Below are 22,528 nucleotides of genomic sequence, written 5' to 3' on the forward strand. Positions count from 1 at the left end.
CCGTCTTTACCTCGGACTAGAACAGTCTCTCCTCGCTCGTGGCAAGAATTTGTTTCGGTATCGCGCCTTCGTGCCGACTCCTGCTAACAATTTCTGCGTTGGATAAGAATTAGCCCGACTTCCTCGAGTCTCGGAATGCACTTAGAGTTGGAAATACCAAACGACGGCAGGACCAACGACGGCAGTGTTCACGATCGAATCGGAGGTAGGTACGACAACGGAGAAAGAATATCGCGCAGGCAGTCTTCGAAGGTGAAACGATATTGAAATGGAGAAAAAGGATTACCGAGGAAAAGGAAAAGTTCGTTGGTAGGAGTGTCGGAAGCATTAGCGTGGATTCCTGTTTGTACGCGGTCGGAATTCTTTTATCCCGAGCAAGGATTCCTGCGGGATTCCTCGGTCGTTATCATCGCGTGCAGCACGGGGCGAGGTGGGGAGGATCGCAGCGCGGCGAACGCTCGTGAGAGAGTAGCTGCGAGCGAACAGGCAAAGAGAGAGAGAGAGAGAGAGAGAGAGAGGGAAAGAACGCGACGAGGAAAGAACGAGGAGAGAAAGAGGAGACTCGAACCAGTCTCCACGGGTTAGGGGCCTCCCACGATATTCCTCGGAGGAATTATGAAGTCGTCCAGCTGGAGAACCAGTTGGCCATATTTCGCGTCGTTACATCGATGTGCGCGCATCGTGTAATGGGAAAATATTGAATGGTTCTACGACATTGCCCCGAGGGAGGGCCAAAGATCGAGAGAGGTTCGTAGATCTCGTCACGAAGATCCGCGATCTCGAAACATTCTCCGACTTCGAAAGCGCATATTTCGCTTGATCGAGTCCTTCTAGGAGAAGAATTTATCCGCTAGAAGGGAATCGAAATAAGTTAGAGGATCGTATAAGTGGAGAGAACGTACGTTTCATTTACATCGTTTATTCGTCGATATCTTTATTCGTATAAATTAGGATTAATAATAATTAATACATCTATTATGCACATTATTGAAATCACCATTTTCTCGATTGAAGGGAAAGAAGAAAGAAAAGAAGGAATAAGCCGAAGTATACAAGACACTGGTAATGATTTTTTCTTATGTTTAGGATCGAGAGAAGAGGATCCGCAAGAAATAACTTATCGACCGGTTTGGATTACGAGCCTAAGGATTATTTACAATGGTAGCTTCACGCATCTTTTATAATACTTTGTTAAAAACCTAAAGGATCGTACTCCGTCTATGTACAGACACGCGCACATACGCGCGCGCATACATACGCACACACATACACGCACACGCACAGGTTAGACGCGTTCGGCTTTCGAGCGCGCGTCGATGAAAGGTAAGAAGAAGAAGGGAAATAGAGAGGTCGTTGAAAATAAATAAACGTCGGATCGATCGTTATTGTTTTCCTCGTAAAAGCTCGCGCAGACGTTCGGAATAACTTCGTCGTCCTTATCGTCTAATCTTCTAATCCTGTATTTACAAACGAAACGCAACCGCGATCGTCGACATTTAACGTCTTCGATAAGATGGATCGCTCGAGAACGATCCCGGGCATTTGGAGTCAGTCTTTAATAGATCGCAATAAATATATAGTTAAGAGTTTAGATCGTGTCGCGTAATACTGAGGAGGAGGCGGAGGAGAGCGAGGAGGAGGAGCCTCGGCATCCGAGCTTCTCGAGAGGCTCGGAATGTCCTTCGCCAGGAAGGAATCGGTCCTTTAGAGGGAAAGAGAGCAGGCTAGTAGAAATACTCTCTTTTTCGGGAGAACGTCGGCATTCGCCCGGAAGGCGATAGTTTCGCGATACGGAGAACTCTTTCTCTCTCTCTCCCTCCCTCTCTCTCTCTCTCTTTCTCTCTCTACAAACACGTGTGTATCGTCTTCTTCCTCCAGCAGTGTTGACACTTGACTTCGCAACACCAGTGGAAGATACACGCGCACCTCTCCATCACCGTCACTTCCTGAGTCTTGTAACCTCTTCCGCAACACATGAGATCGCAACCGTCGACACCGATGCTCGTGTCGTTGCATTGTCTGCCGTGCGTACCGAGAATTCCCAGTTTCGGATTCTTCTCGCAAAACGGTGGGGAAGGATCCAAGTAGACGAGGTCCTCGGGCTCCGGCGGCTTGTGTTCCGGATTGTACGGTTTAAGCTGAAAATTGTAACGATGACGACGTCCCAGACCGTCTCGATGTCCGTGAACCGAGTTGCTCGCAGAGTTGCTCACGATGGCGTTGCTGTTGCCTCGTACTCGATCCGAATTGCTGACCATCACTCTGGAGGCTCCGTCGAAGCGATCCTTCAAATTGTCGCCGACCACGCGAAAGTTGGGAAGTCTCATCCAACAGGTCTTTACCGCGCAGGAACCAGACATGCCGTGGCATTTGCACTCTTGTCGCATCTCCGAGAATACGTGCTGCAACAGAACGAATCGTCGAGCCATCTCTCTCTCTTTCTCTCTCTAACTATCTCTATCTCTCTCGCGAGGCTACTATCGCGCTGCGTTCCTCCCAAGCGCGGTATTCCAAGGCGGCCGACGAAAAGGATATCGCGATATTCTAATAAAACAAGCGAGAAAGTGGGTGCGACCGAGAGGCGAGTGTCGGCACCGAAAGACTCGGAAACCCAAATGGATATTATAAGAGTTTCGATAAGGCACGCGCGGTAAATTTCGCACTGTTACGATCGGAATAAAGTCGTGGAGAATGTAGGTAAATTCCACTTTCGCTAATTCACAGAAGCTTTCATTGACATAAAGTTAATTCTTTATAGATTATCTCGTAGGAATTAGAAAGTCCAAGAGTATGGGTTTGATTATCCGTAGAAATGAGAGAGACTTACCGCTCGACCGGCCTCGTTGTTGTGGAGGTTCATTTTCTCCCGAAGATTTCTGCCGCGTTCTCCGGTATCGACGAACTCGCGGGAAAACTTGATGCCGTATCCGATGTTGTCCGAACAGCCACCCCATTCCCAGTCTCGAACGGCGGAGGGTGCGCGCGATTGGTGGGTATAGTCGCAGGAACACGACTGGATGCTGCCCTCGCTGCACGCTCTCGCGATGCTGTGAGTCACAGCTGCGCTCATGATGGCGTAGATGAAGGCGGTCTCTCGGCATCCTGCGAATCGAGCAAAATCAAGCGTGCTCCTTGAGTGATATTCGCTTTTCCGACATTTTTCCGCGTCGTATCGAAGAGAGAGAGAGAGAGAGAGAGAGAGAGAGAAAGAGAGGGACGGAGGAGAAGCTGGACAAAACTTTAGCCGGCGCGTTTAGTCGCGTGGGAGTCGCGAGCGCCGACGTCGGCGAACGTCTCAATTCCCCGTAGGGGACTACCTGCACGAGAGGGCCGGTCGCAGGTGGAAGGAGCTGCGGGAGAAAAGGAGAGAGAGAGACGAGGCAACGCGACCTTTACCCTGAGTGGGCTGACCCTCGAGCACCTCGACCTTATCTGCATAAGATACAAGCACCTGTTGCCAACGTATAAGATGCCGGCACCTTTGTGCCGCTGAAGACGTCTAGAGGAAGAGAGCGAGACTCTCTTCTCTCGACGGGTGGCCCAATGAACGATCGACCAAATCGTTCGATCTTCGGACGGAGGGGAATTATTGAAAATTACACCGAAACTCGCGTACGCGAGTTTCGGTGTAATCTCGCGAGAAACGACGAGAGCATCTTTTAAGAATATTCTGGCTGGTATACACCGGCTATCATTAGCGGTACTCAACGGGAGGCTTTAAATTTTTCTCGTACGTTTCGAGAGAGAGAGAGAGAGAGAGATATGTTGCCTCCTCGATTCTTTGTCGCATTTCGAATACCTATCAACGTTTTTGACTAACAAGCGTAGTTTTTGAGATCGGTTAAAAATAAGACATCGAGTCTTTCCGAGTCGAATTTTTGAGCGCGAACATTGTCATTCGTTACGGACGAGCGAGAAGGTTGAAAAACGAAGGAAAAAAAAGGAAAGAATGGGAGAAAGAAGAAACGATTTTCTTTAATCCGCGTGTAGAGAACGACAGGGAGGTCAAACGGAAGAAGAAAAGTCTTTTTCCAGTGCAGTAGAAACGGTGATGCTACTTGTTGGAAAGTGTCTCCCTTGTAAAAGATTTAGGCCGTTCCAAACCGTTACCACGATGAATCCTTCGAGAACGGAGCGTCCCTTAAATTTGATTTGTTCCAGATATTATTTGTCATCATCTAGGACTGCCATGACCGAGAGGATTACCAAGAAAACTTTTTCATTCTCTTCACGCTGCTGGAAAGAATATGTCACTGGGAAGGATTCTAACGCCGAGAGCAAAAAAGCGTCGCTTTTCTCGTCGAATGAAAGGAAAAAGAAGAAGAAGAAAAAAAAGACGATGACTCTCGTACGATGTTCGTCGCTTACGAGATCTCGAATCTTTTGAAAAAGTCAGATAGGTACTACGTAGGTAATATTTGTTCGAGTATCAGTCGTTACTAATCCTTGCCGTTGCGAACTCGAGCGCAAGGCTTATCGATCGCTCGATCCAACGTGGAGATTAAGAACGATCGAGCACGACGAATGAGATCACGAGTTAGGAGACGTTCGCGATTCGAGGAAACGGCTGGTCACCCAAAGTTTTTCTCTCTTTCTTTTCTTTTTTTTTTTTTTAACGCGCGTTCCGTCTTGAGCTTGGTTTTACGATTTTCAAACAACCGGATGACGGAGATAAGTCTCGAGCCAAGGCGAGAAATCGTTATCGGTCTGCTCCGACGAAGCAAGAATCGCCGTATGAGAAAGGAAAGCATCGCTCGATGATTCCAAGAGTCGGTGCGCTGTTTGCGCTCGACGACTCGACGCGCAGTCTCTTTCTCTCTCGCTCTCTATGTCTGTCTCGTACGGCGTACGAGATAAATATTAAATAGTCGAAGGTGAGCTTTATCGGCTCGTTCAAACATCGCGCCTCAGGATTGCGTCTACAGAGAACAACGAGTCGCGAAAATTTAGCAAAAATTGGCCGCACGCGGTAGACTCGCTTTGACTCGCGGATCACGTTTTAGCAAGAAATCGTGGCGTGCCGTCGACACATGTAACACATCATAGGGCACGATTTATAGCGGCGCAAGGCCATCGCAAAAAAGACGATCCCTCGGCCATATAAGACGCGGCTTCGGTCTCGCGCGTCGCCCTACCGAAAGACGGGACACGTCCCTTCGAAAAGCGATTTAACGGATATCGGCGTCGGAGGCTTACCGAGCGATTAAACTCTCTCTTTCCCGCGCGTGCGAAGGAGAAGAAGAAGAAAGAAGAAGGAGGAGAAAAAGGAGAGGTAGAAGAAGAAGAAGAAGAAGACGAAGAAGGAGAAGAAGAAGACGAAGAAGAAGAAGAAGAAGAAGAAGAAAGAGTGAGAAGAGGACCGAGGCAGGCAGTCGAGAGGACCTACCAATGCGGTAGGTGCCTCTTGGCGGCGGAATGATTACAGGCTACGGACGCACTCACTACCAGCTATAATATCGAGTACAAACTCGTTCAAAAGTATCGAGATTTCTTCTCTCTCTCTTCTCTCTTTCTCTCTCTCACTCTTTCTCTCTCTTTCTCTCGCTCTCTCTCTCTCTCTCTTTCTCTCTCTCTCTCTCTCAACGATACGAAAAGCGGTGAAACGTAGCGTAATCCGGAAACGGCCGTTTAGTCCGTCGAATCGCGCGATGCTCCAGGAGATCCAGTTTTCGAGACGGTCCCCTCGCTCTCTCCCTCCTCTCGGCTGAGTCTCGAAATGCGTATGCGCGCGAGCATAAGCGCGGATCGCCGATAGCGATCTGCGCTTTCCCCTTGCTCGCGCTGAAACCTCTCGAGATCTAATCTAAAAGATTCGTTCGAGGACAAAGAGAGAAGAGAAGCGAAAAGAAAAAAGGGAATTGAGAGAGAGAGAGAGAAGAAAGAGAAAAAGAAACTGGTCCGTGTTCGCACGAAGCAACGTCGACGACAACGACGGCTAAGGGTGAAAGGTCGAAGGCCTCGCAAAGCGGACGTTCCGGAGAAAAGGAGATGATTCGTCGAGGAGACGAAATACAAAACCATCTTACCTGCCCGCTATAAGAACCTCTTGAAGGGAACTTTCGTTACCTCTAATATCTCTGCGAAAGTATAGACACTTTTTCGTCTCGATCAAATTCATCGGTAGAAGAGAAGAGCGCGAATGGCAAGGGAGGAAGGCACGAGCCTCGAAGACGAGCGAGAGAGAGAGAGAGAGAGAAAGAGAGAGAGATGCGCGGGGGGTCGAAAGAGGCGTGCCCTTCGTCCGAAGGCCCCGGGCACGTGCCCTCGCCGGGCCAGATGTATGTTTTGCAACCTGATAATGGACCTTCTCGTACCAGTTCTGGCTCCCCTGCGGCTCTTTTAGATCTCGTCGAGGCGATTGTAAGCCGAGCTTTTTCGCTCGAGCCGCTCCCACCCCATTATGTCGAATGTCCCCATATGGCCACTTAGTAAAACTAAAAGAAGCATGCGAATGAAAAAAAAGGAGATGGGAGAAGGGGGAATGGAGATGGATGAGAGAGAGAGGAAGATAGAGAACGCGAATCGCGACGAAAGACGAAGAACACTTTTAAATAGTACAGGAAGTAAGATCTCAAAGTCGCCAAGTATGTTACATAGAGCACGTGCGACTTTTCGAGAACGATTCGAGCGATAGATCGAAAGGAAAGAAGGTGCGGGCGACGAAGGACGATACCTACCTACTTTGGTCTTTCTCTTTCTCTTTTTTTCCACTGGACGCACGCGAGCGCGAGCTATCCCTTCTTCTTCTCTCTCTCTCTCTCTCTCTCTCTCTCTCTCCCTCTCTCTATCTGCTCGAAACTCGTCTTCTGTAAATCTCTATCGGGAATACCGGTTGTCAGAGACGAGCACGGACAATGGACGGTTTTTTGGAACGTGGAACGAGTCCACCTTATGGTCCGTTATATATACCTGCCGTTTTATCACGAATCATGATTCCGAGCTAAAGTTCCTTCAAAGTCTCGAAGACGTCGAAGACTTTTTCGTTCGTTCTCGAAACTCCACGTAGAAGGGCGGGAGAGGAGGAGTGCGGGGAAAGATTCGGACGCGATTCTTACCTCGATCGACGATCTTGCCGAAAAGATTTTTCCCTCTGAGAAAGTTCTTGGTCGAACAGTTCCAACGACGATTACGAAACTGGTGTTGACATTCGCCGATCGCCTGATTGGCACCTCTGGCTACCGCCATAAGTACCCCTGGATTTTCTCTGACCAGCCGTCTCTGCTTTCTCCTCAAGGTCGCATAAACGGTGGGATCCATATGGAGCGACGGTAGGAAATTATTCGGCTCTCCTGCTTTGGCGATTCCCCTGAAAGATCGATTCGTCGAATTAACGCTAATAAATTAAAAAATTGTTAATGTAGGAAAAGCAGAGAGAGAAAGAGAGAGAGTGGGGGATGAGGGGTAACGTTTTGAAAGGGTCTCTTTAACGTGGCCGGCAGAGGCGAGAGAATTAAGGACGTGTTTTCAAACAGAGATCGCTACGGCGAGGAGCCTGGACGGAAGAGATCCTTTAAAGAGCTTTGATTTATTCGATCGATCTCGACCGATCGGAATCTCTTTTTTAGAAGGAGAAGATAGAAATTGGAGTGGGAATAAATGCTGGGACAAGGGGGCAGGCGCGTCTTTTTCTCGCGCATTCTTCTCGTTCGGAAAGATCGTTCGGGCCGACACTAGGCGAGGCTAAAGCGAGGGTACTCGCGTAAAAAGATTCGCGCTCGAGGAGGAGCATCTCGAGGAGGGTAAAGAGAAGGATTAGGTCGAAAGACGAAACTGGTTCAACAGTTTCGGTGAACGTTCGTGTGCGTACAACTATGGGCATGTAAGGTACCTACTCTTATGTATAAGTACATAGTTATATAAAGGAGCCTGCGAAAAGAATTCGCGTCTCGATCGATGGAGCGTCTCGCAGAAAAACGATCGAAGGAGAAGGTCCGCGTGTTCCTCCGTGGGAAAAGAAAGACGGACGAGAGTACTCTCTCTCTCTCTCTCTCTCTCTCTCTCTCTCTCTCTCTCTCTCTCTCTCTCTCTCTCTCTTCCTCTCTCTCGGTTTAAGGTTGCGCGCGAGTACGACCGAGACGAGAGGCAGATCGTGCTTTGGATATATCGTCTTGTAAACGGTTAGGCGCGTGTCCGGACGCAACCCCATCAATTCGAAATAGCTCGCGCGTACAGGGATCCAGTCAGTCGTCGCACGGTATAATAAACAGCTAATCACCGTCGTCCGATCTCCTAGCGACGTTTCTCCTGTCAACGGCGTTTCGGCTCAGGCCGACCCTCTTCTAGACGCACACTCGAGAGGAAAAGCAAAGCGCGAGGATGAACCGCGGAGAGACGAACTCATCTTGCGAGCCGACATTTACTCAAGGTAAATAAATCGAGAGCGCTAGCAAGCAACGACTCTGACAAAGACAACGTACGTTTTTTCGATTCGTTCGTTCCAAAAATCATCGCTCGAGTTAAAGTCGACCGACTTTTACTGTCTTTTCTTTCCCCTCTCTCTCTCTCTCTCTCTTTCTCTCTTTCCGTCTGTCTTTCTTTCTCAACAGGTACGGCGTACGCTACCTGTTACACATCGAAACCTGCTTCTCGATGCTCCTAAGTGGCTATCTAAGTGGCTCGAACGATAAATCGACTTCGCTTAACGCTACAGGTTCGCGGCGTGGAAAGATAAATCGAGACTAGGAAATTTATATCGAATAAAGATTCGAAAAGCCGACTAGACGCGCGATCGCGTTAAATAGGATTAACTGGAATAACTCGTTTTAATAAGATCGATATCGATAAAAAATATCTTGATAGTTATTTACGTCAGCTCGTTAGCGACGGATCTTAATTTCGCACGACCACCAACGACGTACGTTCGAGTTCGTCACTGACCTGCATTAAAACGAACGAGAAATTCGAGTTTATTCGGTAAGACGAGCGTCCATAAACGCCCGGTTTCCCGTTAATGTACTTAAACCGAACTAAAAGAACCGCTTCGAAGAAAGAGAAAAAAAGGACGGAGAATAATGAATCGTCCTGATAGCGGACCGAAAATGACTCACCACCACATAGAACCCCTTCCGCGATTCTTGTTTCTCGTAATTTCGGCGAGCACCGCGTTGGTCGCGAAGCCGAGGGCACCGAGGAAAAGCCAGAGTCTCATGGTGGGCCAACGATCTCGATTTGCCGTAATGTCGGCTATCGTGGCTTCTGGAGTAGCTCGAAGAGTGCTAGAGATATCCGTAATAGCGTGATAGGACACCGCGCACCAAACTCGTTGTTCACCGTCCGTCCAACATCACACCGTCCTTCGTAAGAATGCGCGCACGAGCGAACGAACGTTCGTCAGCTCGAGCGCATTCTCTCTCTCCTTATTTTTTTCGTTCTCTTTTGTCGTCGTCGTCGTCGTCGTCGTCGTCGTCGTCGTCGTCGTCCTCGTCGTCCTCGTTCGTCGTCGTCGTCGTCGTCGTCGTCGTCGTCGTCGCCGTTGTCGTCGTAGTAGTCGTCGTTGAGAAGAGAGAGGCAAGACTCGTAATGCGCTCGGTAGAGTCCAGCGTGACCGACTGCGGAAGGGTCCGAGGATCGGTCTGCTCGGGGCAGGGAAACTCACCCTCCGGGCCCTTCCTTCGAGGGGTGGGTGTCGTCGCGCGGCACGCCGATGCTTCGGAAGAGTCGAGTCGATGGTGGGGGAGGCGAGAATTCTACCTGGCACCCTCTATTCTCTATCCTCGCACCTCGTCGTCCTCGCGACCTTGCTCTCTCTCCCTCTCTCTCTCTTTCGCTGTCTCTCTCTCTTTCTCTCTCTCTCTCTATCTCTATCTCGTTCGGAAGCGAAGGGTAGCGAGCGAACGCGCTCGATTTCTCGCGTCTCGAATCGCGCCTCTATCCGACGCCCTTATCTTCTCGCGCACGGATTATTCGAGAGATACTTTGAAGAATCGCTGCAAGACCAATTCCCTTCGACGGACAAGTATAGGCCTCGGCTAGCCGACTGCACGCGCTCCTCCGTGGAGGAGCCGATCTCTCCTCCTCCTTCTCACCTCCCACCTCCGTAGCTTCCTCTTCGTCCTCGCGAAGACAGGAGAGAGAAGGATAGAGACAGAGAGAGAAAGAGAGAGAGAAACTTCTCCCCTTCCATCGAATCGGTGAGGCCCTCGAGACCCCCCCCAGACCGATCGAATCTCGGCCCGCCTCTCTCGCTCTCTTTCTCTCGCTACCGTTCTCCTCCCTCTCGAAGGAGCAGCCTTCGCGCCCCCTCTATTCCTTCCATATGTCTAGTTTGAGAAAAGCAGAGATACGACTTAACGAACGACGAGACGCTCGATCTCGTCCTCTCGCTCCTGTACGATTTTGCAACCTTTGTCATTCGTCGTGCGTCGCGAGCGAGTCATGGAGAGTCTCTTTCGTCGTCACCTTCTTCGACGTTCCGTCGCGATAGTGCGCCGAGACGCTTCGATCGACGTCGTCGCGTCGAGAAGAAGGAACTCTTTGCATCGGTGAGCAAACGCGAGCACGTGGTCGTCGGGGGAAGCGCCGGTGGTAGGCGGGTCGGTCCCCGCCACGAGGCCACGCCCCTCTCCTTTTACCCCCACCCCTCTGCCAAAGCAAGCAAGGAACTCGTGCCCACCGTCGCTCTTTCCCACTTTTATTTCTTTGCTGGCGCTCAACCGCCGCTGGTGCACGCGTGCCTCTCTCTCTCTCTCTCTCTCTCTCGCATTTTTTTCTGTTTTTTCTGTTTTCTTTTTCCTTTGTCTTTTTTTCTTTTTATACAGCGGCACCTCCGATAGATATTAAGTAGTATTTGTCGGGACAAGGAGGTAAACAAAGCCGAAATTTTGCCAGCAGGACATTCGTACGGTGAGCAGGGTAAGAGGCTTGCTCGCGCACATCCTTTTGCGTGTTTCTCTGGCGCGAGCTCGCAACTAATTTCGCGCAATGACTCCAATTACGTTTTTACAACGGCGCATCTACTCGTTTAAACTCCGACGTCCCCGATCCTCGGAGGCGAACAGTTTATCGTCGGCAAGCAAAATCCAAGGCAATTACATTTGGAATGCCCGTCCACGAAGGTGCGCTCCGTTCGCTTCTGCCGTCGAGAGAACGACGCAAGAAACGTCTTTGCTTCTTCCTCGGACGACGGACTGACCGTCCAGCAAGCTCCCTTTTTTTCTCCATTCGTCTCTCTTTCCTCTGTCACAAACTCCCTTCGCATACCGTACGATCTGCTCGTCGAAACGAGAGAAACCTACGCGTCCTGGGCTATTCGATTCATTCGATCCTCCATAAATCCGTAGATCGCGTCTCGCTGATTAAAGCGGTCGTGTCGCGAGCGAATAAAGAAAGGATTTTGCACTCGTATTCCCTCGCGCTGCTTCTTTTCCTCATATTTTACAGCACTCGGGAATACTCGCTTTCGCGCGTACCTGTGTAGATCGTGCAGAGGAGGCGGCTCGATGCGCAAAAATAAATAAACGACGATCTTGGTCCGTGTCGTCGACGGAAAAGAGATTAAGAAAGATCTAGGATCAAAGACGGATCGGCGATCGATCGTTCCACGTAAGATATAGACCTATGTAACCAAGTACTCGTGGCTCGTGCACACAACGTCTCGCGATAATCGAATAGTCGCGTACGCCGTATGTAAGCCGCCTGTTACGTCGTAGCAACGATCGCCGAGGGCGAGGACGCGTCTATAGCAGCTATACGAACGATACGACTTACCTTCTCCGCCGCTCGGCTCGACGCTCTTATGATAATTACCTAGTTAATTGCGACGGCTCGCGCTAGCGCGTTCTAACAGGTGCGCGTAGCCGCGAGGCATCGTTTACGCGAATACTTCCTAATCGATTCTACTTTCGCTCTTTCGCGAGTAGATTTGATTTCGTTCGATCGGCGAAGACACAAGGATCCACCTATTTAAACGGATGCGTAAGAGGCGTTTGCTGCTTCTCCGGTCGGTAAAAATAAAGTCGGCACGTTTCGGTGCATCTGGCTTTTAACGTCGATGGCCTCGCAGATGACCGACCAGTAAATCATCCAGATATTCCTCCGTTTACATCTGGATCGTACGGGTGAAAGAGAAGAGTGGTCTTGGCAATTTGCTATCTAGTTTGAGTCGTATTTTCGAAAATAGTTTTATCGCGGTCGAAGCGAGCGCATGGGAAAGGAGAAGAGAGAAAAAAGAAAACACGAAAAATGGGAAAAGAAAAAGAAGGAGAAAGGAAGAGGAAAGAGAAAAGGGAGAGGGGGGCATGGAGCAGGGGTGTGCAGGGTGCAAGGTGGTCGCGCGCGATAACGTCGTTGGCGGTGAGTCGGAGGACAGCGGTAGTAGGAACGGTATTAGTAAAGGCCACCGTAGGCGCGCGTGACTATTTATTTGGTGCGGCCGAGCGCCACGCATAGGACGACAAAATATAGGTACGGGGTGGTCCGGTCGAGTTTGCGGTGGCCCGCAGGCCGCAACTTCATTTACACCTATTCACAGCCCCCTCGGTTCCTGAGCGCGGCTTTTAGATTTACGAGCTACCTCGCCTCGCCTCCTCCAGCCATTTCTCCCTCTCTTCCTTTCTAGGACGCCTCCGCGAAGAAGCGCGGACATTAGAACGCTTCCACGGACACGAATCTCCTTTCTAATTGGCTATTCAGGAGAACAGAGGAAAGAGAGAGAGAGAGAGAGAGAGGCACCGAGCAGGTGCGTTCTCGAGTACCTTCGAGTTGAGCGGGTAACAGCGGGAAAGGATTCCCGTAGGATGGATCCTACGGGATTAGTCTAATATAGTTTAACTCTCGTCTTGCTCCTTAACCAAAGGAATAAAGCGTGAAAGACGAATAAAGGGTTGGCCGGTATTAGGAAGGGCTCGCGCGCGTCATCTTCGAATTCCGTTGCTTCCGACGAAGCGGAATCGTTTGGACGTCGCGCGATCTACGAGTCGTAGGAACACCTACGAAGGATTTCTGGCAGGGGCGCGAACGAGTCGGACGACATCAAAGGATCCGCCGAGAGAGCCAATTATCGTTCCGTGAGAGCGTGCTGGCGCCCAAAACGGTAGAACATAGAGAAGCTTCTTCGGTCTTCTTTCGTTGCGGTTAAGAGGATCCTCTTTCTTCTTCGAACGACCATCGAACGATCGTCGATGTCTTTCACAAACTTTCCCGTTGCATTGGGGTTGCGTTCTGGCGCGAGGAAAGAGTGATTCAACGGATACGTTTGCAAGAGATACCAAAACGGAGAGAAGAATGAACGACGGATTATCGAGAGGGAAGGATGGAAGGAAGGAAGGAAGGAAGGAGCAGCAGCAGCAGCAGCAGCAGCAGCGTACTTATACCTGGGCCATGTCCCATAGGGTCTCTGCAAAGCGAATTATCCTCTCTGTTATGGGCAAACATTTATGTATTTATTGCCGTACAAACGGTTGGCACAATGCCGGCACGAAGGCGATCAATGCGCATTACCATCGGCTCATCTCGAACGTACCTAGTAGCGTGTCCTCTAGAGAAAGAAGAAGGGACGAGAGATAAAGCTAAGTAGTACGTCGTGGTTCGGTTCTCGAGCTCGAGAAGAGGAAAAAGATTCTCGCAACGTATTAATGAATTCGTTTCGAACGTAGCTCGGCAGGCAGCTATAAATAATTTCGTCGAATAGCCGTCGTATGCGATATCGACGGAAACGATATCGTAATAATGATAATAAAAAGTAACTAATAAAAATTCGGGAGGGACCAGTCGTTCGTTTCTCGCGCGTTCGTCCCTTCTTCCAGCTGAGATCGCCGAAAGGATAATGGCGCAGCGCTGTACGAGGAATAACGCGCGTGCGAGCGGCATGGGAAGATAGAGAGAGAGAGAGGGAGAGAGAGAGAGAGAGAGAGAGAGAGAGAGAAGCGAGCCAGAGTCGGAGAGAGGAGCCTCGAGGAACATAATGTTTTCATTAGGTCGCGATCATTATCTGGCTCAACCGGGAACAAACGAGCGAATGCCACGGGGCGCATAGCGCGCACGTATTAAGACGAATGGCCAACGTCGCTCCGGTAATTAATTACGGCCTCCCCCAGTGTTACTAATATTAATTAATCCCATTCGTCCCGCGGGCTCTGCTCGAGTACGATATAGTCGAGCGTAGGTACGGTGACTTTACGAAATTGGTTCTTTCTTTCGAAAAAACCGTGCCATCCTTCCTTCCATCGGGATTAAACGTGCGAACTCCGTGGAACTCGCGAACCACCTGTTTGGAAAGATTACTTTCTTTGCAGTTTGGCTCTCTCTCTCTCTCCGACGCTCGAATCGTTCATTAATTATCCGGACCGCCCACTCGGGTCCAACCTAATCGTAAATTCTATGCGCGAACTTTTCTCCTCCGTTCGATCTCGCGACTCGAGAGCGCGAGTCCGCTCGCCGACGGTCCTCGCCGAGATATGAGTAGGGAATAAAGGAGTCGGACTCGCGAAACCGGTCGATAAATCTTTCTCGTGCGTGGACATCGATCGTCGCGGCTCTCCTCGTCGTCTTATGTACCGATGGTGGCGACGATGGTGGTGGTGGGTGGAAAGGATAAAAGGTCCGGAAGGGCCGCCTAAAAGGTCCGGAGAAAAGAAATAGAGACGCATCGAGGCGCATTCTCGGCGTGACGCGACGCGTTAATACGTGCTCGATCGATGGACCGATCGATGGATCGGCCGATCTGCCAAGAAATGACGTATCGTCGAACGCCGCGGGCCTACCGATTCTTTGCGAGAAAAAAAGGTCGCGTGGCCGAAGGGAAGGGGGCGGCTCGAAAGGGAGGACAGAGAGAGAGAGAGAGAGAGGCTCTCTCGCGCGCGTGCCCCGATCGCTGCGCTTCGCCTCGCGTCGCGTCGAGACCAGACGCACCTCCACCCCGTTGGATAACTATTTTTATACGGGCATTTACGATTCTCCGGGTGGGCCAGCGCGACCGGAATAGCTCGTATTTTTGACATTCCTTCGATCATCGATCGATCCGAGCTGTACGCGAGCAAGCTTCGTCGCGTGCCTCGTCCGATACGTGACGAGCCAGCTCGATCGGCTTTATCGTCCCTCCTTTTCTCTTTATTCCAGCAGGTCTCGCCTACTCGGCGAGTATTCGATTCGCGGTTTCGGACCACCCCGTAGCGTGGAAAGGCTCGCCCTTGGCTCGCATTAATAAATCGGCGCGGACGCACCGAACGTAGATCATCGCGTCGCGGCTCGGCGATCCACGCGGGGATCCGTGGGCTCCCTCCTCTTCTTCTCCTCTTAATTGCTCCGATTAATTAGCCACCACGATTTCGCTAAGGTTAATGGGCGGCCGTACGTTTCGTCGCGGCCAAACGAACCAACCAACGAACCAACCAACGAACGTGCCTTTTAATAAGGTTGCGTTAATCACGCGACACGCGAGGCAAATTGACGTGAGGCCCTTGCGGGCCCAGTTTCGTCCGTACGCCAAGTCTCGTTTTACGAAGGACTCGACGACAGTGCCGCCCACGTTGACACGCGAAGACGACTCGGTGGGGGGAAACCCGCGGGATTTGCCTTCGTCCTCTCTCTCCGCGTTGTTCGTTCGTCTAAAAAAGAAATAAGACGAGTAGAGATCGAGAGGAGAGCGAGCTTTTCCTTCTTCGATCTCTCGATCTCGCGATCGCGTGGATTTGGAACCACCCAAGATCGATCCATTAGCGCTCGGCGGGATGCGCTCTCTCTCTCTCTCTCTCTCTCTCTCTCTCTCTCTCTCTTCGTATCATCAATATGAAAAATAATCGTTGCAGCCGATACCTCCTACGAATCACTTTTTCGAGTACTGTCGTTAAAAATTCTCAACGTTAAACGTATTTATCATCGTTTTCTCGAACGATCGAAGGCTTTTGTCGTTTTTTACGTTTATTTAAACACGTTGAGAGGAAGCCAAACGTAGTTACTTAAGTTTGTAGGAATTCTTCGAAGCTGTTCAACGAATTATGACGTAGCAAATGCTCGCGATGGAATCGATGACTAAGTAGCTTCGTCCTCGGGAGAGTATTTTAGAGAAGCGTCTTTTCCGATCGTGCCTCCGACCACGACGAGTACAACGTTTTAAGCTATTAGTTTCTCTTTCTTTATTTCTTTCTTTGGCTCGTGATGCGCCACCCATAGAAAGAGCTCGATGGTTCTCATAGTCTGATTCATCGTCGAATGATCGGAGCTACTAATTAACCGTCAGGATCCGGTTCCTCGCAGCTGGCAGTGGAATTTCTCTCTCTCTTTCTCTCTCTCACGATTGCTTTCTCTCGCTCTCGCGTGCGAGAGTTTGCGTCAGCTTGGAGAGAAACTTGGGCAGGCTCTTGAACGGAGTCGATGGACGGAAGAAGAGAGAAAAGAAAAGACGAGTTACGTCTTTGCGATTTCACTCTCTTCTAGCGAGGCAAAGAGGAAAGCCGGAACAAGGAGGTAAACGAATCGTCGCAGCAATTACGATCTTATTATCTCGGATCGTTGGACAGTGCGATAGATTTAATGCGAGATAAACTCGGGAAAATCCTTGAAGCGTCGTAGGAATCGTCAACCGCGAAAAATTTCTCTCGAAGGGGAAGCAAGAGGGAAGGATCGAGAGGATCGAAGGGAAAAAAGATACTACGTAGGTATGCCAGCCATTCCGCTGCTAGAAACCTACTACCTACTACCTAACAAAGTCGAAGCGAAGGAGAAAGATTCCTTTATCGGATGATCGATTAAGAGATAAGATCGTATAGATCGTCGTCGTGGATCTTCTCGGAAGAGACGTTCGAGACGAGTGCTGTGTCACCTTTTTCGCGAGCGCTTTTCGCTCGTTTCACGATCGTTTCTCGCGTCGCTTCGGGTAATCGTTGTCTTCTTTCCTTCTCCCCCTCTCTCTCTCTCTCTCTCTCTTTCTTTCTCTCTTTCGACAGATAATTTGCGCAAATCGTCGTACCACATTCTTGTTCCTCGTACTCCGGAACGATCTGGAATTCGTTGGACGAGACGCGTCGATTCGATTCTAATTCGTTCTAACGCTTGTCCTTCTACCGTCTGCAACGAGAGAATAGAAAATGGCGAACCGAGAGAAGCCCGGAGCATCTGCTCTGGTTTGGCCACCCGCGAGAGGAGCAGTACCAGTTATAGACCGTGGAAAATCATAAATGCCTAACCTACGTGGAATTGAAAGAACAAATAGGTGTAACTCCGGTACCGATTATGCTCACCGGTCCGCCTCTTTCTCTCTCTCTCTCTCTCTCGCTGGCTCGCTCTGCGGTCTTCGGCCTTTTCGACCACCCGCGAGAGAAAGGGAATAGCGTCTTCCTCGTTTCCTCGATTCGTCCAACGTCCAGCGAAACGGCATAAATCTCTTCTCTTTTCGACAAAGAACTGCTACGATGAATACACCTGTCGATCGACTTACTCTCCGAGCGTGACTGTGTCGAAAACATTATAAATCGCCTTTGCTTTTCTTTCTTCTTCTCTCTCTCTCTCTTTCTCGACTTCCGATTCGCACGAGAATCGTACTTTTTCGAGCTTGTTTGTTCGGTAAAATCACCTCGTCGTACCAGAGGGGCTCGGTCGAAGAGCGTCCAGCCGTCTAGCCGTCCGCGGCGAATCGATTAAGCGTCGTGCCAGGTAAAGCGCCAAACGCCATACCGCATCGTTCTTTCTTCGAGAGGATAATTAGCCATCCTCTTGGATGATTTTGGCCGCGAAGCCAACATTTCGTTCTCTCGCTTCCTCTTCCTCTTTCTTTCTCTCTCTCTCTCTCTCTCTCTCTCTCTTGCTCGCACACTCCGCAGGCGGTTTTCCACTTCTCGGAGAAGCGTAAAGAATCGTTAATGATCACGGGCAACGTCGTTTGCCGCGCAAACGATTCGAATGAAATTCGTTCGTTTCGAGTTCGCTCGAACATTCGCGAACGCTCGGATTCTCACGAGCGAGAATCGGTAAGAACGTGTCGCGTAGAACGCTGCTCCGCACGCACGCGCACACACACAGAGATACACACGAAAGACCGAAGACAACTTTATACGAACATTGAGAGGCAGGTAAAACCTTCGTGGGAGAGGGGCAGAGGGGGTGTGTCTTTGGTTCGAAGAAAGGGGATAAGAAGAAAAAGAGATCCTAAACGGCGTGCATCCGGGTTTCGTGGCGAGTGTAGCCAGAGGGATAAGAAGAAGGTATATACCTACTTACGTCTTCTTTCTACTCTTTCTCTCTCCTCCTCGGTCAGCTGGCTATGACAAATTCGTGAGAGAAAGAGACAGCTCTCGATGGAAAATCACCAAGGATAACCAATTCGGAATGTTTTCTTTCAGGAAACTTTTCTTATGCCGTCGACGATCGGTGGCGATCTTTTTGCTCGTCCTTTCACGATTTATGCCACCGAGCGTGGCGGAGTGTGGTCCTAGGACACGATAATAAATTGACCTAGCGGATCGACGTTGATGAGGGACGATAAAGATCGACGCCTTCTCGCGATCGCTACGCGAACGACCGATGGAGATGGAAACGAATAGGTAGAGGAGAGCGGGAACGGGGACACGAATCCCTATGGGAGGACGCACGGCATTCCAGGTGCGCTGTAACCAATTTGTGAGCCGAGCGATAGTGACAAATACACGATATTGCCATAACGTATCGTCGGGGCATTGCTATCGGTTCGAATTAATAGTCAACGTCGCTGACTAATAGCCACATTAATTAACGATCCGCGGGTCCAGATTAGCCTAATCCGGCTTAATTTAGTGATCGTACCGTTGCGCGATCCTTCCTATCTGCCTACCTGTCTCCTACGTCCGAGAGACGGAGAGAGAGGGGGAGAGAGATGAAGAGAGAGAAAGAGAGAGAATCGTTATTTCCACTTGGCCAATGTCGCCTGACCCTCTTTCCACTCCTTCCTCCATCGTACACCGACGTGACGCATACCTAAAAAGATAGACTTGGCATAAACTCGAAGAGCGTCGAGCCGAAGATGGTAGCGATCTTCTCGGCTTAATGCGAGCCGACGTTCCTATCGACCTCGAGAGATGGAGAAATCGAGATGGAAACTCCGAATGAAAGCTTCCGAATCTTTCGTGCAATTTTCGAAAGGCTTATTTCTGCTACGGAAGAGGAAGGAGAAGAGGAAGAAGAGAAAGAGAAAGATGGTAGACCGTAGGCGTAGGGTATACCAAAATGGCGAGGAAGATGGATCGCGAGAGGACTCTAGGCGAGACGAGGCGAGGGGAAGCGAGAGGAGTTCTCTCGATTGGTCTGTTTGCCAGCGCGAAGAGCGTCCGAGCGCGTTACAACTCAAACCTTTTAGCCGTTGTTTGTTCGCCGCTTTGTATTCTATTTGTACAAGCGCTTAAACAACTCCGGCTGGCATAAGCTCCGTTGAAGCCCACTCGAGCGCGTCGCGCGAACCCTCGAGCCGAGTCGAGGATACGGAAGGAAATTTCGAAAGAAGACCTCGCAGAGAGAGAGAGAGAGAGAGAGAGAGAGAGAGGGAGGGAGAGGGAGGGAGAGAACGGAATCCATCTGTGGCATTCTTCTCCAAGATCGAAGAAGAAGACGCTTCGGCTCGCGGGCCCCGTGGCAAAACGCGCGTCCGTCTTCCATTATCGTCTAATTGGATGAAGATGCAGTTCCCTTTGTCCTTCCTGGAGAAGTCGGACGTATCCGAGAAAGCATCCGCGCGTCGCGTTTAATTGTTTTGCCCCGAGATAATTGGGAGGCAGCGCTCGGTGATTGCCCGTTACGATGACTTAAGCTTTCGCTGCGTTTAAGTGCCCCATTGTTGCACGACATCCGAGGACCTCGGTCCTCGCTAAGGGCGGAGGCGCCCTTTAAGTAAGACTTTAACCCTCTCAGGCTTTTCCTCCACCTCCACCTCAAGCACCTCCTTCTCCTCGTCCTCGTCCTCGTCCTCGTCCTCGTCCTTCTCTTACCGATACCTCCTCGATAGCATCGACTCGACTTTTCTCACGCACCTTCTCCTTCCCCTCCTCCTCGATCTCCTTGTCGTCGCGCTGGTCGCTGTTAATAGAATGTACGCGTCCGTCTTTGTAAATTCATCGTCGGCCGAGTCGGGCCGAACTCGCCGCGAAGAAGGGGAATAAAGAAGAGGGGGAGTTGCGTTTGCGTGAGAATCTCCCGAGGCATCGGCCGATCCGATCGGTTCGGAGCTCGAGCCAGGCGCAGCCATCGGACGAAGCCATCGAGACGAATTAAGCTCTCGAGCTGTTGTGACAGAATTTCATAATCACCCACCGTGATTCGGAACCGACAAACTGTGGGAGCGTGAGATCGATTCGAGCGATTCGACGCACGCTGACTCCTACATTCGCCTCGCGCTATACATCTATAAGTAGCCTAGCTATATAGATTTATCTACCGATCTACTGCTCACGAGACGCGGTATAAAAAAGTTCTCCGATCATCGATCATCGATCGCCATCTTTCGAAGCTTCCTTCTAATAACCGTAAGATCCCTCGGTCATGCTCGTTTTCCTTTCCACAGAGAACGAATCTCGATCTACTTCGTTTGCGATTACGTCGGAACGCGAGTCGCGAAGAACCTAGTGGCGTTAGTTTTACGTATGCTCTTGGCGAGGTGGGCTGGGGGAGGAAAAGGAGAACGAGACGGAGGAGGAGAAGATTTATTATCCTCCGAGGGCTTACGTCTCTATCGTTTGGTCGAGCGCGCGGACGAACGGGATAGCAACGAAATAAACACGTCGTATACAAATGTAAATCGTGCTTTGGTTTTACGACGGCGCGGTACATCCTCGCGCGCCCATAATTTTTGACGTTACAACGTTCGCGATTAGCGTGCCTCCTACTAATGGTAGCTTTCGCCGTTAAAAAGGTTGATGACCACAGTAATAGTTTTTTATTGCCACGGCCGAGAGAGGGAGAGGAGGAGAGGGGAAGGGGCCAGCTCTCGCCGCGAAATCTCTTCGATTTGCCTAAGCAAACGGAAGGGCTATAAACGCGTGCTTGGCCCTTTCGAGTCGACATTAGCGTCGCTATCGAGGAAAAGCCCTTCCAAACGCCGACCGATACGCGCCGTCGAAATACTTGTTTCTTTCCTTCTTTCTTTCCTCCTTTCTTCCTCTTTTCTCTTCCCTTCTCATCTCTTCTCTCTTTCATCGCATTTTTACAACTTTATAATCTTACCTCGTAAATCCTTAAGAAGAATCACGTAACACGCGGCGTGACGTTTCTTGGCGCGACGCTCGGACCGAGCGAAGAAGATTCTTGCTTCTTCTTGCTTCTTGTAAATATTTGCCAGCATCGTTGCCGGAAAAACCGCTTGCGGTTCTTCTCCTTGTCATTTGAGTCGCTCTTTTCGAGTTCCAACGAGCCACGAGTGGACTGTAAATACGAGTAAGCGACGGCCATGGAAAGAGTCCGGTTTTTCACGGAATTTCACGATAACTCGCCGTAGATGTTCTATCGATAATGCCACATTGTGTTGCGACTAGTATGAAAATATTGTTGCCCGTGTAAATTTTTAACGGAATGTATTATTGACTCTCGATAAAAATGGAATTTGATTTGAACTATTTATTAGCAGGTTTTACGAGTTCGCTGGCACAGGTAACGCACCAAGATACGGCGAAGATACGCACGACGAATACCTGCACCGTAATAGTACGCGTATCCGTACGTACATACATATTTGCTTGGAAAGAAAAGAAAGAGTAGGTGCGCCCGGTTTGTTCCTGTTGGAAACTCAAACAGGGCCGACCAGGGTGGAGCGTCCTTCGCCACCTCGCCTTTCTCACTTCGTTATCTTAATTCTCCAGAGAGAAAGAGAAAGATAGTCAAACAATGGAAACCTCGGAAAGAAGAGAGACGACTTCTTATCTGATTTTCCATGATCCACTTCCGTGTTATTCTTTCGTCCTCGTTGACAGCTTTACTTACTTTCTTTCATGGGATCTCGCCGTCCCAACCGAAAGGATCATCTTGTTCGTGCTCCTCCTCTTGCCTCGGGAACGCGAGAAATTCGTTAAATGTTTTTTTAAGATCTACCCACGGATTTAGAATCCTGCAAGGGATAGGAACAGACCTTAAAGACTCGTGCTTTCCGTGTACCTTCGGATAGAGATCTTTGTCGAAAGATAGCATAATTGACACCTAACAGGTGACTCGGTCGATCGTCTAAGAAAGAACCCTCGAAAAGTAGCTCTTCGATTCGCTGAAACGTTTCTACGATAGCTTTGTTTCATCCGTTCTTATCTTTCATCTTTTTCCCCCGATTAAATCGATTATAAATCGTTATTATTATTACTATTTTTTTGCTTCCTTCTTTTTAATGACTCGGACTCGACGAAGACGGTGCCGATATCTGACGACGGAAAGTTTACTTGCGAGATATCTTATCGGAGTTACGAGAATCGATCGTCGGTAAAGAAGATGTCTTCTCTATAGAAACCTGTATTACGGATCGTAAATCGCGAAGACAGCATTTTTATCTTAAACGGGTAACCGTTGGATAATTCGACTTATCGATCGACCGATAGTCTTACTTTCGATTTTATCTCTGCCTTTCTTTCGAACCTAACTTTATAATACTACATTC

At 49.8% G+C, this 22,528-nt stretch overlaps 1 protein-coding gene across 1 annotated transcript; it reads right to left on the reverse strand.

Annotated features, from left to right (window-relative positions):
• Window positions 1–909: 909 nt before the first annotated feature.
• Window positions 910–12,595, reverse strand: LOC127064682 (protein wingless). Its single transcript, XM_050996122.1, has 4 exons — window positions 9,048–12,595; window positions 7,056–7,306; window positions 2,828–3,102; window positions 910–2,402 (listed from the first exon to the last, which is right to left on the reverse strand). The coding sequence occupies exons 1-4, from the start codon at window positions 9,146–9,148 to the stop codon at window positions 1,845–1,847; spliced, it is 1,185 nt and encodes a 394-aa protein (XP_050852079.1). The 5' UTR covers window positions 9,149–12,595; the 3' UTR covers window positions 910–1,844.
• Window positions 12,596–22,528: the final 9,933 nt, after the last annotated feature.

Source organism: Vespula vulgaris, chromosome 6, assembly GCF_905475345.1.
Source record: "Vespula vulgaris chromosome 6, iyVesVulg1.1, whole genome shotgun sequence".
In the NCBI taxonomy this organism is placed as follows: Eukaryota; Metazoa; Arthropoda; class Insecta; order Hymenoptera; family Vespidae; genus Vespula; species Vespula vulgaris.

Bases quoted from the DNA above. Each gene is read 5' to 3' on its own strand.
- LOC127064682 (XM_050996122.1), bottom strand. From the start codon at position 9,148: ATGAGACTCTGGCTTTTCCTCGGTGCCCTCGGCTTCGCGACCAACGCG. The intron at 3,103-7,055 runs GTAAGAATCGCG...CTCGATTCGCAG, and splicing joins CGGCAAGATCGTCGATCGAG to GATGCCGAGAGACCGCCTTC. The intron at 2,403-2,827 runs GTAAGTCTCTCT...GTTCTGTTGCAG, and splicing joins ACAACGAGGCCGGTCGAGCG to CACGTATTCTCGGAGATGCG.